General features: G+C 42.4%; 1 protein-coding gene across 5 annotated transcripts in view; it reads right to left on the reverse strand.

Annotated features, from left to right (window-relative positions):
- Positions 1-14,682, reverse strand: part of MGAT5 (alpha-1,6-mannosylglycoprotein 6-beta-N-acetylglucosaminyltransferase) — a 374,514-nt gene that overhangs the window by 134,034 nt on the left and 225,798 nt on the right. For all 5 annotated transcript variants that reach the window (XM_081243158.1, XM_081243161.1, XM_081243160.1 and 2 more), the window contains 4 exons: positions 12,143-12,214; positions 9,705-9,866; positions 6,072-6,241; positions 2,300-2,434 (listed from right to left, as the gene is read on the reverse strand). In XM_081243158.1, coding sequence (XP_081099284.1) covers positions 2,300-2,434; positions 6,072-6,241; positions 9,705-9,866; positions 12,143-12,214 — 539 coding nt within the window. The remainder of the gene's footprint in view (positions 1-2,299; positions 2,435-6,071; positions 6,242-9,704; positions 9,867-12,142; positions 12,215-14,682) is intronic.

Raw genomic sequence — 14,682 nt, forward strand, 5'->3', positions numbered from 1 at the left:
CTGGATTTGATGTGAATGCAAGTCACCCTTTCCTCAGGGTGTGCTGGCAGCTATCACCTTGGTATGGGTGGGGCTGGAGATGAAGGGGCCAGAGCTGAAGGCGGGTGTGAGGTGGGGCTTCCTCTCTGCTAGGTGGCCATTACCTCCCTATCACGGAGTCTGATGCCAAGTTGCTGAAGTAGAAGCCCTGAGGTTCAGGCCCGAGCTGGCTCTGTTCCTTTAAGTGTGTGCTTTCCCTTCTCCCAGCACTGGGACCCTTACCCCAGAGGACGAGGGAGTGCTGAAGCAAGGGCAGAGGATGCAGGCTCTCAGCTTGTGTAGCCTGACCACAGAGATCTGAGCTGTCTTCAGTGCACTGTCTGTACAGGCACCAACAATTGTTTCCCTCGCTCTGCTCAGATGCAGCCTTGGGTCCAAGTACCCTTTTGCCCCCCACAATCATTCATCGCCCCCAATCTCCTCCACCCCTGCCTTGCTGCGGCACCCTTGGCAGATGGAGCCTGCGTGACCTCTCAGCATGTATCGGAGGGTGAGTTGTGGTTGAGTGGCCGCCGTCAGAGGTCTGGGCTGCTTCTGATGCACTGCTTGAGTAAGTGCCAACAATGGCCACTGCCTCCCCCACTGCCCAGGCTCCATCCTGGGACTAGGTCACCTCTGTGTCCCACAGTCTTCTCTCTCGTTGTGACCACCCCAGCTCCAGTGCCATCTTGTGACATGGAGTAAGTGGGGTTAGAGCATTTGCTGGGCTAGGGCTGGCACGTGCTGAGGTAGTTGCAGGAAACCTCTGTCCATCCTCTCTGCCCTGCCTCGGGGGCAAGCCAGGGCACCCATGCTCCTCACAAGCAGGGTCTAGGCCTTCCACAGCTCTCCTGTTGGTGCCAGTGGTCCTCCAACCTAACAAGGGGGCTTGTTTCCCCTGTGTAGAACCCCACGACTCAGGTGCCCAATCTGTGGCTCTCACCGCTCACTTCCCAGGGCAGGTCTCCACTTGTGCAATCTCCCTTTTTCTCTGAGTCTCCTTCCCAGGGGTCCCTACCTGATCCCTTTTCTTCCCTTCCTACCCGATTACATGTGAATCTTTCTTACGGTCTTGGCTGTACAGGAGTCTTTCTGCCAGTTTCCAGTTGGTTTTCAATGAGAATTGTTCCACAGTTAGATGTATTCTGGATGTGTACATAGGGGGAGGCGAGTCCCACATCATCCTACTGGGCGCCATCTTGATCAATCCTGCATATTACTCTTCTTTAATAAGAATTACTAAACTCAAACTAGGTATTTTTTTTGCCTGCTGAACATTGAGACTTACAGCTACTCTCATGCAAGTGTTAAAAGTAGTGTTGGAGATACAGTAGTATCAAACTAAGCCTTTTTTAGGAAGATTGAAAGGAAATTGAAAAAATTAAAAAACTTCATTATATAATTCAATGTTATTTAGTGTCATGCTTGTGTACCATGTAAAATGGTTTCAAATACTAAATCATGGTCTCCAACCCACAAGAGGGAAACAGTGAGATCTTCTACTAATAAAAACTGTACACAGAGTAACACATGCACTGTGGTGATGCTAAGCAACTGTACACAGAGTAACATATGCACTCTGGTGATGCTAAGCATGAGGCTTATCTTTAAAAGTACAAGACCCTAGCATTCAGACAAGCTACACCCAGATTTCTCTTCTAAGAATGACAAGAACACCAATGGGGGAAAGGGACAGAGAAATAAGTCATCAACTCAAACCTAAGGAACACAAGAAATGACCCTGTCAATAGTTTATCAAAATCATTATTTGATTAAACAGATGAGATTAGTGTAGGCAGACTGACAGAGGCAAGCTAAGTGTTAGGGAAGGTAAAAAGGAGGTTGGACACTTGTTTTCTATTTTTAAAAGAGATCAATGAAAATAATGAATAGCACTTCAAAGTCAAAATGCACCGAGGAGAATCTGAACTTCAATTAGGAATGAGAAACACTCTACACAGGGAAGCAGCCACATAGCACAGGGGGATCAGCTCCATGCTTTGTGACCACCTAGATGGGTGGGATAGGGAGGGTGGGAGGGAGGGAGATGCAAGAGGGAAGGGATATGGGGATATATGTATATGTATAGCTCTTTCACTTTGTTATACAGCAGAAACTAATACACTGTTGTAAAGCAATTATACTCCAATAAAGATGTTAAAAATAGAGACAATTATAGAAAAAAGAAAAAAAAGATAATATTTGATAAGCTTTTTCTACCAGCAACCATGTTAAAGAAATAAAAAGCTCTAAAAACTTAAGAACAGTATGTAGCACTTACTGGTAATGAACCCAGGATGGTCCAAGAGTTTTCTTGAATTGAGCGAGTCCTACAATATCAATATAAATGAGCTCAACAATTCTGTCTCCTACAGTTGGGCAGCCAGATCGGTTTCCTACAACCTTCTTCATTATTCTAGAGAGAGGACAGGAGAGGAAAAAAAAAAATACAATTTACTGCAAGGTACTGCACTTAGCAACTTTAAATAGGTAAATAAATATCCCAAGAATCCTTATCAGGGAGGATGGCATGGCCCTTCCCAATCAGCTGCCTATCCAAGTTCTGCCCACTCATCAAGTCCATCCAAAGCCTCAATTCTGACTCTTGCAAAAGCAAATGGTTGTATACAAATATAGCCTTGGAAACCAAGGGAGATCTGGGTCTCAATCTGTCTCCATTTAATTTGCTGGTCAAGAAGATTAGGGAGGTCTTTAAGTACTGGTGACAGGGCCAGATGTGTTTTATTTGAGTAGACACTTGTGGAAGCAACATGGAGCAGTGGTTCCCAAACATGCCTGCACATTAGAATCACCTGGGGATCTTTTCCAACTTCCCAAGCCCAGACCATATCCCAGACTAATTAAATCACACTCCACTGTCTAGCAGCTGTGAGATCTTAGAAAGTTACTTCTCTGAATCTTTCCTCATTTAAAACACACACACACACACAAACACAAAACAGGACTGGATACAGAGAAGATGGCAGGACAGCAACCTCTCAGGAATTCTTCAGGTAGTTAAATTAGGTATTCAGTGGAAAGTACCTATGTATACTACTCAGTACCTATTAGTATCTCCCAAAGAGACTGTTCTTATCATACAGCCCTTACTGACCTCCTAAATGTCTTCCATTTCTAGCCTCTACAATATAAACTTCTTTCTGTACTGTCCTGTACTGTTTGCAAATTTCTTTTACGTCTAACTTTTCCTTCTGACTAGACAGTAACACAGAACTGGCACTATGGTTTATACTTTTTCATTATCCTCCCTTCCATCCACCCACCCATCCAAACCCACCCATCCATCCAAACCCACCCTTGCACTGAGCCAACATGCTTGATCGTACATCAATTTCACATGGGTGGGGCAAATAAGTGCTACCCATACTGCCATTCACCCAGAAATCAGTCATCATTGGTCTTTGTATCCCTGCTCACACCCCGTAACAGTCCTCCACCAGATTATGGACACCCTACTCCAAAGGGCAAGAGTCATCAACAGGCCTCTGCCCTAGAGCTCCATACTGACACTGCTCCAGGCACCCTTTTCTCCACTGGGTTTCTGAAAGAGGTAAGTTCCATATAACCAATTTCTTCCCAACGATTTGAAAATTTTTTTCTGTAAAGGCCCAGGTAGTAAACACTTGCATCTCTGCAGGCCACACATTCTCCGTCACAGCTATTCAGCTCTGCTCTTGGAGAAGGAAAGCAGCCACGGGTGTGGCTTTGGGCCCGTGATGCTTGATTAACAAAAAACGCACAGGACTGCATTTGGCCTGCTCAGCCATCGTTGCTAACTCCTGGTCCACCCTGTATTCAGTGGTTCCCAAACCTGCCTGCACTTTGGAATCACCTGGAAGCATCAACAGATACTTATGCCTGAGTCCTACCCCCATAGGTTGTCATTTAATTAGTCTGGGATATGGTCTGGGCTTAGGGAGCCTAAAAAGATCCCCAGGTGATTCTAATGTGCAGGCATGTTTGGGAACCACTGCTCCATGTTGCTTCCGCAAGTATCTACTCAAATAAAACACATCTGGCCCTGTCACCATGGCTTAAAGACCTCCATAATCTTCTTGACCAGCAAATTAAGTCTCTGCCTGGTAGATCCCTAATATGTCTTTTCAGAGCTCCCTGGGGAGCGCCTATCCCCAGAGCTCCCATTGTACTCCATTTCTTCACCCCCCCCATTCATTCATCCCTTCACTCATTTGTTCAGTAAATAGTTACGGGCACCCACCGTGTGCCAGGCACTGTTTTAGGTGCTCAATACACAGTGGTGAGCAATATTCACAGATTCTGCACTCCCTTTGCTGAGCATCCTCATCTCAATTAGAACTAATCACATTGCAATTAGTGTCAATATTGTGCAACGTATTAGTGGTAATTATCAAAAGGTTGGCATCTCCTTAGCCACACACTGGTCATCTCTGTATGTCCCGTACCAAGAAGCAGCCCACAGAGAGCACTGAAGGAATGAACGCTCAATGTATGAAGGCACCCACTTCATATGCTGTGTTCCCCAGTGTGTTTTAAAAGAAGCAGGAGGAAGGCAACAGGAGGTAGCTGTTAAAGGGACAAAAGTGGTGAAGGGCTCAGAAGACCTCAGGTTTATCGAGTTCTGAAGGGAGCACTGGGGTTCGGTGGTCAAGAACACAGGTTTTGAGGTCAGACAGACAGAGGGCTCAAATCCTGGCTCTTCCACGTACTCTCCATGGGACTTTGAGGAAATCTTTTTTGGTTTGAATCTCAGTTTCCTCATCTTTAAAATGCAGAAAGCAACAGTGCCTACTTCCAGGTTTGCACTAAGAACTAAATAATATAAAACATGTAAAACACTTAGTAACTGGTGCACGGGAAGCACTCAACAAATGTTAGCTTTTTTTTTTTTTTAATATTTATTTATTTTGGCTGCTGTGGGTCTTAGTTGCAGCACACGGGATCTTCGTTGAAGCATGCAGGATCCTTAGTTGTGGCATGCAGAGTCTTAGTTGCGGCATGCATGCGGGTTCTAGTTCCCCGACCAGGGATTGAAGCTGGGTCCCCTGCGTTGGAAGCGTGGAATCTTATCCACTGGACCACCAGGGAAAACCCCCAAATGTTAGCTCTTAATAGGCATCATCAGTGTTATGGTTGTCATAACTGTTGATACTACCACTGTAACTAAAGCCCAGCTCATGGTTTCAGTGTATGGAAATCATTTAACAAAAGAGAGCTGACATTATTTTACGGATATTACTGCTTTCATCCCAATACTGCATCTAATCCGATGTGGACCTCAGACTTAACACAAGTGACCTCTCTGGGCATCAATGTTTTAGACAATAAAGTTGGAGCAGGGTGAGACATACATTGTCTTAACACCTCCTCCATTTCTAGAATGTTCCTTCAAGCCATTTCTCTTGGAACAGTTGACATATTGCTAGATGTTAACTTGGCTGTTGGGTAGAGAGTCTCCATGGGCAGTTATCCAAAAAGGAGGGAAGGGGCTCTAAGCATTTCTGTTTAGCCAGTCATGTCAATCTAAAAGGGATTAAGAGAGGGCTTGAGCTAGAAGCACATTTCAGTGAAACCAAAAAACCCAGGCAGAGTTGAAAGTGGGCTAACTGAAATAGGATTGGATCAGGGCTTTCAAGAAACTCATTCTATCCAAATTAAATTGCAAACAGGAACCTGCCCCGTTTGAAGATTTAGAAAGCTTGCTGTTGAGTAGGGAAGGTATGAGTTTCAGCAAGAGACAGGGAATTAGGAAAGTCAATCATGTTTCCTGCTGCAGATGCTGGAAGCACCTGTAACAGCAAAGAATAAGCTCCTTAGTTTGAATTTTCTGGCATTCATTTATCAAGCCTCTGGAGCCTGCAGCTACAATGAAAACATATTAGCCTTTTCACAGTGTATGTATTTAGCTTCTGAAAATAATCTTCTTATCTCCTGTTTTGTGAATTATCACTTTCATTTTCCTCCACAAGAAATTACACACCAATAGAGGGCTTTAAGAGTTTACAATTTCTTTTTTGTATTCTGATTTTAAAATTGAAAAATAATCTCCTTACTCCTTGAGCTCCGCCAGTGAAGCTGAAATCCTAATGTCATGGCCCAGTAAGTACAGAGATGTAATTAAATCACTCCACTGAACTAATTCACCAAGAGGGCCACCACTGAAAGCTGTCTCTGCAATCTTAAATCCAGATTCCTTAGTCAGGAGGCCCAGGTGAACAAGGACCTGAAAAAACAAAAAACAACAAAAAAAAGAAGAGGCACATACTGATTCCCGTCGGACAAAGTACAAACTCCACAGTAACCTACCAAAAAGCCACCACCAATTCCAAAGTCATGTTTACGTTCTAATGAAATCTCAACATGGGGTAAACAATTTTTCTAGAAGGTACAGAGAAAGGAAGGAAATGATTTTTCATTGTTTTCTTAGAGAAATAAAGTCATTACTGAATTTGGTATGGCTATGAGTATGAGGTAGGGACAGATAATCCTGTTTTCCAAAAGTGGGGTACATTTGGAAAATCGGAATTAAAGGGGAATCAAGTAGGACAATACAATATCTTTTAACTATATTGGGCTTTTTTTCCACAGCTGGAATATCTTTAAGCTTTTAACATGGAAAATTTCAAACACTAACAAAAGCAGACATGACAATATAATCAATTCCACTGGACTCAACAATTATTAACTTCAACAATGATTAACTCCTAACAAGTCTTATTTAATGTACATCCCTCACTTTCTCCCAACCCTTCTAGCTTATCTTGAAGCAAATCCTAGACAGCCCAACCTTTCATTTGTAAAGAGTTCAGTTGGAATTTCTAAAAGAAACAAACTTTAACTTAAAAAACATAACCATAACATCACCCCAATGCCCCTAACATAGCTATTAAATCCTTAGTATCATCCAATATCCAGTTAGTCTATACACTTGCTCAATTGTCACTTATTTTTTTCAAGAGCAGTTGGTTGAGTCAGAAGTCAAAGTGCACAAATTGTAATGCGTCATACATCTCTTCTTTAACCTACAGTGGCGCCCGATTATCCTTTTTTGGGGGGATAGAGGCTTGTAATTTATTTGTCAAAGAAGTTGGGTTGTATTTCCAACAGAGTGTCTCACACTCTAGATTTTGCTGACTGTGTAACAGATTCTTCTGTCCCTTGTGTTTATGGTAAATTAGTAATCAGAACTGCAGCCATGATCAAATTTGTATTTGATTTTTGGGGCAATACTACTTCACAGGTGGTGCCGTGTACTTCCAGTGGTGAGAACAAAATCTGGGTGTTTCTGTTTTGTGATGTTAGCAGCTACTGATGATCACTAACTAGATGCAATAATCCATTAGGGGTTGCAAATGGTGATATTCTATCATTCCTTCTGCATTTATTAGCTGTAATACTTCTATAAAGAGAAACTACCCCTCACAAAGGACAGCTTACACAGAAAAAAACTGGTAAATACTTGATTCTTTCCTTTTACTTAACAGTTTTCAAAATAACTGATTTGTTCTTTAGCGTACTCTAATAATGACCAATGAGGATTTTAAATATATATATATCATCATAAAATCATGAATATAAGTATATTTGATGTGTTTCAATAATCGCAGTTATTATTCTTACTGATTACCAAATTGTGCCATCTTGGGCAACGGGAGACTATTAAAGTTGGCTTCTAAGTTCTTTGACAAAATCCTAGTAGTCTTTGATAGTTTCTTTGCTCTCTGACACGACAAGGCGTTCCAAGCTCATCTTGTACAACGTCTGTCTCAGGCCTTAATCAGCCACTTTTCCAAGAACCTTTTAGACCATTTAGTGAAAATGGTATTTAAAGATCAAAGTCTGGTGCCTAGCATACTCTAGATGATCACTGTTTATAGGCCTTTTCAGTGGACATAGCTAGAAAATTTATTTTTCCTCAAGGATAAAAATAATCATGAGTTCACACTGGTTTTTCCAATTCAAACCCAGGATTACAGCAGCTTTATCCATTTTTATAACATTATCCATCTCACATCTGTTAATTCCTCTCTCCCACATTGAAAATTCCACTTCTCCAGGACACTAACGTAATTGCTAATTTGCTTTATTCCAGTACACATAATGGATTCGGAAGGAGAATATCAACACCACCACCTCTTACAGGATTAGAAAAATTGTTTTAAGATATTTTTGCAGTTTTTTTAATCATTTGTGATATCCCATCAGAAACGTTCAAAGTACTGTGCTCTGAAGTCACTAAGAATAGCCCTTCTCTGTGTGCTTAGAGTAAAAGTGGACACGTGGTCAGTTCATTTGCTTTATTTTTTCCTTATGATTTTTTTTTGTAATCTGTTTTACACTTAAGTAAAATGATTCCAGTGTCAAATCTACAAATCAAGATATATTCAGAGAAGTCTAGTTTCTATATTTGTTGCCTCCACACTACCCCCTGACTCCCCTTATTAGACTTTTTTTTATTGTGGTAAAACATACATAAGCTTTACCATTTTAACCATTTTTAAGTGTACAGTTCAGTGGCATTAAGTACATTCACACTGTCGTGCAACCATTACCACCATCCATCTCCTTATTTTTAATTGCATGCTTTGCTATTCCATTCAAGAAATCTGAGCAAGAAGCATATATGTATATCATATATACATTATATATGTGTATATATGTGTGTGTATTTGTATATATCTATAGGTACACATGTAGGTATAGATACAGATATACAGATAAATTCCTTCCTCCTTTTAAAAATAATGTTCACTATTCTCCACCTACCATGTCATCACATAACAATATATCCTGGAGATAACTGCAGAGGATTATATAGAAATTACTCTTCCTTTTCATAGCTCACCTGGATCTATGACCACATACTCTTTCCTGCAGGACTATTTGATGCCAGGATGTCTGGTCCTGCTGTCTCATAAACTCAAGGGATCTAAGCAAAACTGACTCATTAAACTGTGACTTCGGGTTCTGCAAGTGTATCTGTATTTTTGCCCCAAAGGTATCAAATTAGTCAAATTAGGAATACTAAACTCATTTTTCATTTATTTTTAGATATGGGAACAGATTGTTTACTTTTCTTGTTTATTCTTCATCAGAATAGTTCATCTAAAGTCATGGCCACTTGATGTATAACTAATAGGGTATAAGATCTTCATGCTCAGGGATATTACAGAGGTTTCCCCAGCATCTCCTCATGAACTTCAAAACAAATTGGCTCAAGTTTAATTTATAGTATCTCTCTCTCTCAGGAACATAAGCAGAAGCACCACCAAACAGAACAGCAATGAAACTCACCAGTTAGTTGCCCAAATCCCAGAGCTGACAAATACCAAGAATATGAAATTGTCATGATGATGTAAAACAGGAAGTTCTTCAAGATTGTATTCAGGTAAAGAAGAGAGAATTAAATTTCCTGATGCTACTGAGACAGTCAGAGGGTTCTGACTTACAAGCAGATATTCTGCCTGGCTTCACCCAAGAAACATGTGTGCCAGTTCCTGATAAGTATAATTATTGTAATCGGGGAAAAGGACAGCCCAAAAAATGGCTGTACAAGAAGAGACTGCACAGATTCACCCTGAGGGAGTATCATTTGAGACATGACATTTCTCTTAGTCTTGTCTCCACGAAAATCAAATTTTCAAGAAAACTGGCATCCAACTGAAGTGAATTAATCAGAAACTCACTTTCTTCCGCTTTCTCTTTTCAAGATTCTGCTTCTCTGCCAGGGACTTGATTGCCTGGATCCACGCATCAGCCATTCGCCGGATCCGTAGTCTCATCCATCGGAATTCTTCATGCTTTTTCATCATACTGTAGAGAATATTAAAATCCGTACGAATTTCTGCCTAGAAACAGAAATTTAATAAAAATGAGTAGAAGATAAGAAGTCCAAAAGCATAATGGTTTTCATGATGTGACATTTAAAAACTTGAAAGAGATAGTCAATTAAACACAAGGCTTCAAAAGTCTGGTCTGCTGAACAGCTTTGCTTGAAGCTCCCAGGACTGCAAATTGAGGCAAAGGCCTCTTGACTGCTGCTCTGCTATAAGGGACATCATTAAAAAATCAGAAGTAGAGAAAGGCAGCACAGACTTGCAAAGCCCTGAGCTACGTCAAAAATGCATATTTTACAGTGAATGTGCTTGATACACCTTAATTCTCTGCACCCGAATTTATTGGCCCCTTGATCTACTGCAGGGTAGCAGACTTCTGTGAAAACTGAAGTCAATTCTTAACAGGCTACCTGCCGTTGTGTAGGCTGCCAAAAAGCCTCATTCTGTCCACAAAGTTAAGTAGGGAAATAAACGCTCACCTTCTAGTTTTGTCCCTATGCAAACAAACAAAAGTTTATTATTTTCTAAGGAATTTAAAAGCCAGGAATACCATTTTCCTATAGTAACTGAATAAAATTTCAAATTCAAGCCAAAAGGGCTTCCCTGGTGGTGCAGTGGTTAAGAATCCGCCTGCCAATGCAGGGGACACGGGTTTGAGCCCTGGTCCGGGAGCAACTAAGCCCGTGCGCCACAACTACTGAGCCTGCGCTCTAGAGCCCGCAAGTCACAACTACTGAGCCTGTGCTCTAGAGCCCGCGAGCCACAACTACTGAGCCTGCGCTCTAGAGCCCGCGAGCCACAGCTACCGAAGCCCGTGTGCCACAACTACTAAAGCCCACACACCTAGAGCCCATGCTCCGCAAGAAGAGAAGCCACCGCAACGAGAAGCCCGCGCACCACAACGAAGAGTCGCCCTCGCTCACCGCAACTAGAGAAAGCCCACGTGCAGCAGCAAAGACCCAACACAGTCAAAAATTAAAAAAAAAAAAATTCAATCCAAAATAACTTAAAAGTCAGGAAGACTATTTTTTTTTTTCTTTTTTTTTTTGCGGTATGCGGGCCTCTCACTGTTGTGGCCCCTTCCGTTGCAGAGCACAGGCTCCGGACGTGCAGGCTCAGTGGCCGTGGCTCACAGGCCCAGCCGCTCCGCGGCATGTGGGATCTTCCCGGATCGGGGCACGAACCCATGTCCCCTGCATCGGCAGGCTGACTCTTAACCACTGCACCACCAGGGAAGCCCAGGAAGACTATTTTTCTAAGATAGCTGGATGCAACCAGCAACTGAAATAACAGAGAAAAATAATAACACTAGTATTTTTTCCATATAACATCTAAATAAAATATTCACTAAATCCATCTTTCAGCAGTTACCATAGTTCATTCTAAAACTCATCTGACCATGTCCTTGACTCAACAGTTTCCCAAGAATCCCATGGTCTAAGTGAGTCTCAGCAAACTCTGGCTCTTAGACCAAATCTCCCTCGCTGCCTGTTTTTCTACGTAAAGTTTTATCAGAACACAGTCACGCCCACTCATTTACACATTGCCTAGGGCTGCCCTGTGCCACAGGTCAGAACTGAGTAGTTGCAACAGAGATCTGGCCTGCAAAGATGAAAATATTTACAATCTGCCCTGTCATAGAAAAAAATTAGTTGATCCCTGGGGTGAAGAATAAAGACTTGAGCTTTTAATACAAAGCTTTTCACAGCCCCTACCTACGTTTCCCATTTCGTCTTCATTCCAGCTCATCCAGACCCCTATGGCCTTGTCCCACTGAACCAGGCTCTACTCCCTGAAAATGTCAGGCTCTTGTACAGGCACCTTTCCCCCTGCCATCAGAGACATCTTTCTCTCCTTGACCTGGTATGAACTCATTCATCACTTTAAATTCAACTCCAAGGTCATCTTCTCTTTACATGCTCTCCTGACCCATGCAGGCTGAGATCGCCACTTCTTTATTAATTTCCATGGGCCTATGTTTCAGTGTTGACAGAGTCATTATTTACAACCATCACCTTCATTATTAAATCACTGGGCACCTCCACGTCTGGCACCAGGTGTTATTCGTATCAGTAGCCTATCATGTAGGAACCCTCAGAGATCTGCTCAATAAATAAACATATGCTAACTGGTTGACTGATTTGGTCACTCAGACTTCCCCAGGGCTGGGGATAGAAGTTCTTTGGTTTACCGTTATTTCAGATTACAGCTGGCAGAAGACTCCACATGTATCACTTGGCATCATACTCAAATCACAAGCCTAGTAAGAGGTTTCCAAAATCACTTACCAATGAATTACGATCAGCTTCTTCGTAGGGGTTTTTTGCTCTCCAAGGTAAATGAGGACACCAATTTTCAACCTGAAAAATAGAAATCAGAGACACTAAGTATGCTGGTGCATCTGTAAATGAATTAATGTCTGTGCAAAGCTCCAAGCACAGTTCCTGGTACACAGGAAGTGGGTTAAGTGGGCTATTACTATTATCGGTCAGACTCCCACACTTTTAGCTAGCCATCCAGGGGCAGGGCCCCTCTCAGATGAAACAATAATCAGCCAAGGTCCCCAATGAGCGTTATCATGACACTTCACATCTGTCCTTCAAAGACTTCACAGTGGGGCTTCCCTGGTGGCACAGCGGTTGAGAGTCCGCCTGCCAATGCAGGGGACACGGGTTCGTGCCCTGGTCCGGGAGGATCCCACATGCTGCGGAGCGGCTGGGCCCGTGAGCCATGGCCGCTGAGCCTGCGCATCTGGAGCCTGTGCTCCGCAACGGGAGAGGCCACAACAGTGAGAGGCCCGTGTACCACAAAAAAAAAGACTTCACAGTGACTGATTCCTTAATCATTTAATCCTCGAACTTCTACACAGAAGGAGGGGGGGCAGTCTTGCAGCAGAAAGTTAAAAGACGTGAACACTGCTGCCAGGGAATGGGAATGCAAAGGTGCCTCTGTACTATTTAGCGAGAGGACAAGAATGACTCATTATCTGCTGTGGTGTGGCAGGCAAGGAAACATCAAGGCATATGAGCCACAGAACTCCATCATGTATCTCCAAATTAGGTATGCAACCGAGAGTTTAAGGCTAACTGATCAAGGCTTCCCCTCATTTTCTGGCTGTTCACTTCACACTAACTCAAGGAACAGGGTGATAAAACCTATTGGAAAGAGAGATGAAAGGAAAAAAAAAAAAAATCCCTCAGCAATCTTGTGAGAGCCATTCTGGAAGATGGACTGTTCTGTCAATGCACCGGAGTTTAGAGAGCTGCGGGAGGAGGAAAAAGAAAGGGGAAGTGCCAGATTTTACAGGAATGACTTCGACACATGTTAACAAAGAAAATTAGGCAAATTCACACGTTCTAGTAAATGAAAAATGCACTGAGCAATACTGATGTCTGACCTCTTTGCCGAAACTGGCCATATAATTCCAAGATAGCATGTCACCCATTTATTAATATATGAGGTTATTAAAGATGGCTAATAAACAGGTGCTGAAAATAATGTTTCTGTGGCCAGGCGGACCTATAAAAACGAAGAGCACAAGAGGGCGGGGGGCATCCTTGGAGGGTCACGGGGTGGGGGGGAGGAAGGGATGTGTGTGAGGTCAGAGCTCCTGGGTCAGCAATGCACAGTCATACAAGCTGGTTGGCCCTCCGGCTCCCAGTGAGTTTTCAAAGAAACAAAGCAGTTTCACTACTCTAGAAATCTCTCTTAAAGCAAGGTGATTTTGACTAGGACCCGAGATAATTGGGCAAATCCGCATCAAGCCCTCTGCCACTGCAAATAATCTGAAAGTAACAAGCAGAGGGCAAAAGCCCGGGGGAGGTGCAATTCCTGGATAGGAAAAGTACACAATACTCTCTTTTCTTTCTGTGGAGTGAAATCAGACTTGACCGTATTTGTGAATGACTTCAGAGACTCAAAAGGACTCCTCACAAGAAAAGTTGCAGTGGTCTTTACTCATAAAAAAAAGAAAATACTAACTTGCCTGGAATGCCTATGTCGAAATACTGAGCCCTTATATAGCAACATCACCATGAAAGGCAAAATCACCAAGGAAAAGCACTCTATTGATACAAATGAGAAAAGTGAGGGAGAAGCAGCAGAAAAGGAGCCTCCAAGCGGATGAAGCCTCGGCTGGTCCCAGCAGCACTACACACATGTGTGCCTTGTGTTCTCAGGCCGGACTGAATTATTTAATTCAAATTAAAATTTGGGAAATGAACTCAATAAGACAGTGCTTTAAAGCATATTTGTAACATGAAGGCTTCAAATGGATTGTAGACCTGATGGTGAGACCTTCCACTGCACAGAAAAAAGCATGAGGATGAGCAAGCAGGGTACAGATTTGTAGTCAACCCCACACAAAATAAATAACAAAATGTACACAGCAGCATGTGAGGATAAAAAATGTCCTCATGAAGAGCATGATAGGGAAAGATGAAACACGACTATGAATAAAGAAAATCAACCACAAGGAGAGACATTAGTGAGGTCACATAAAGGAGAGTACATTCACTCCTCTGTCCTCAGAAGAATCTTCTGAAATTTACTCTCATGAAAATACAGTCCAAGGTGTTCTCCTAAAATGACTTCCCTATAGAATACTCAAGACTTTAATTCCTCTTTGAAACTGATCTTTATCTCAGTTCTTCTTACTTTAAATCACTGGATAATACTGGGCAAGATTTCAAGGGCATTCCTGAAAGAATGGGAAATGGAGTCTGCCTATGGACTCTGCCTATTTTAGCTTTTAGCAAGAAATCTTACCGTTACATATTCACTCATAATGGAGGAAAAATCAATTCTGAACATCCTGACACAGGAGTAC

Source organism: Mesoplodon bidens (genome assembly GCF_964165515.1).
Source record: "Mesoplodon bidens genome assembly, chromosome: 8".
NCBI lineage: Eukaryota > Metazoa > Chordata > Mammalia > Artiodactyla > Ziphiidae > Mesoplodon > Mesoplodon bidens.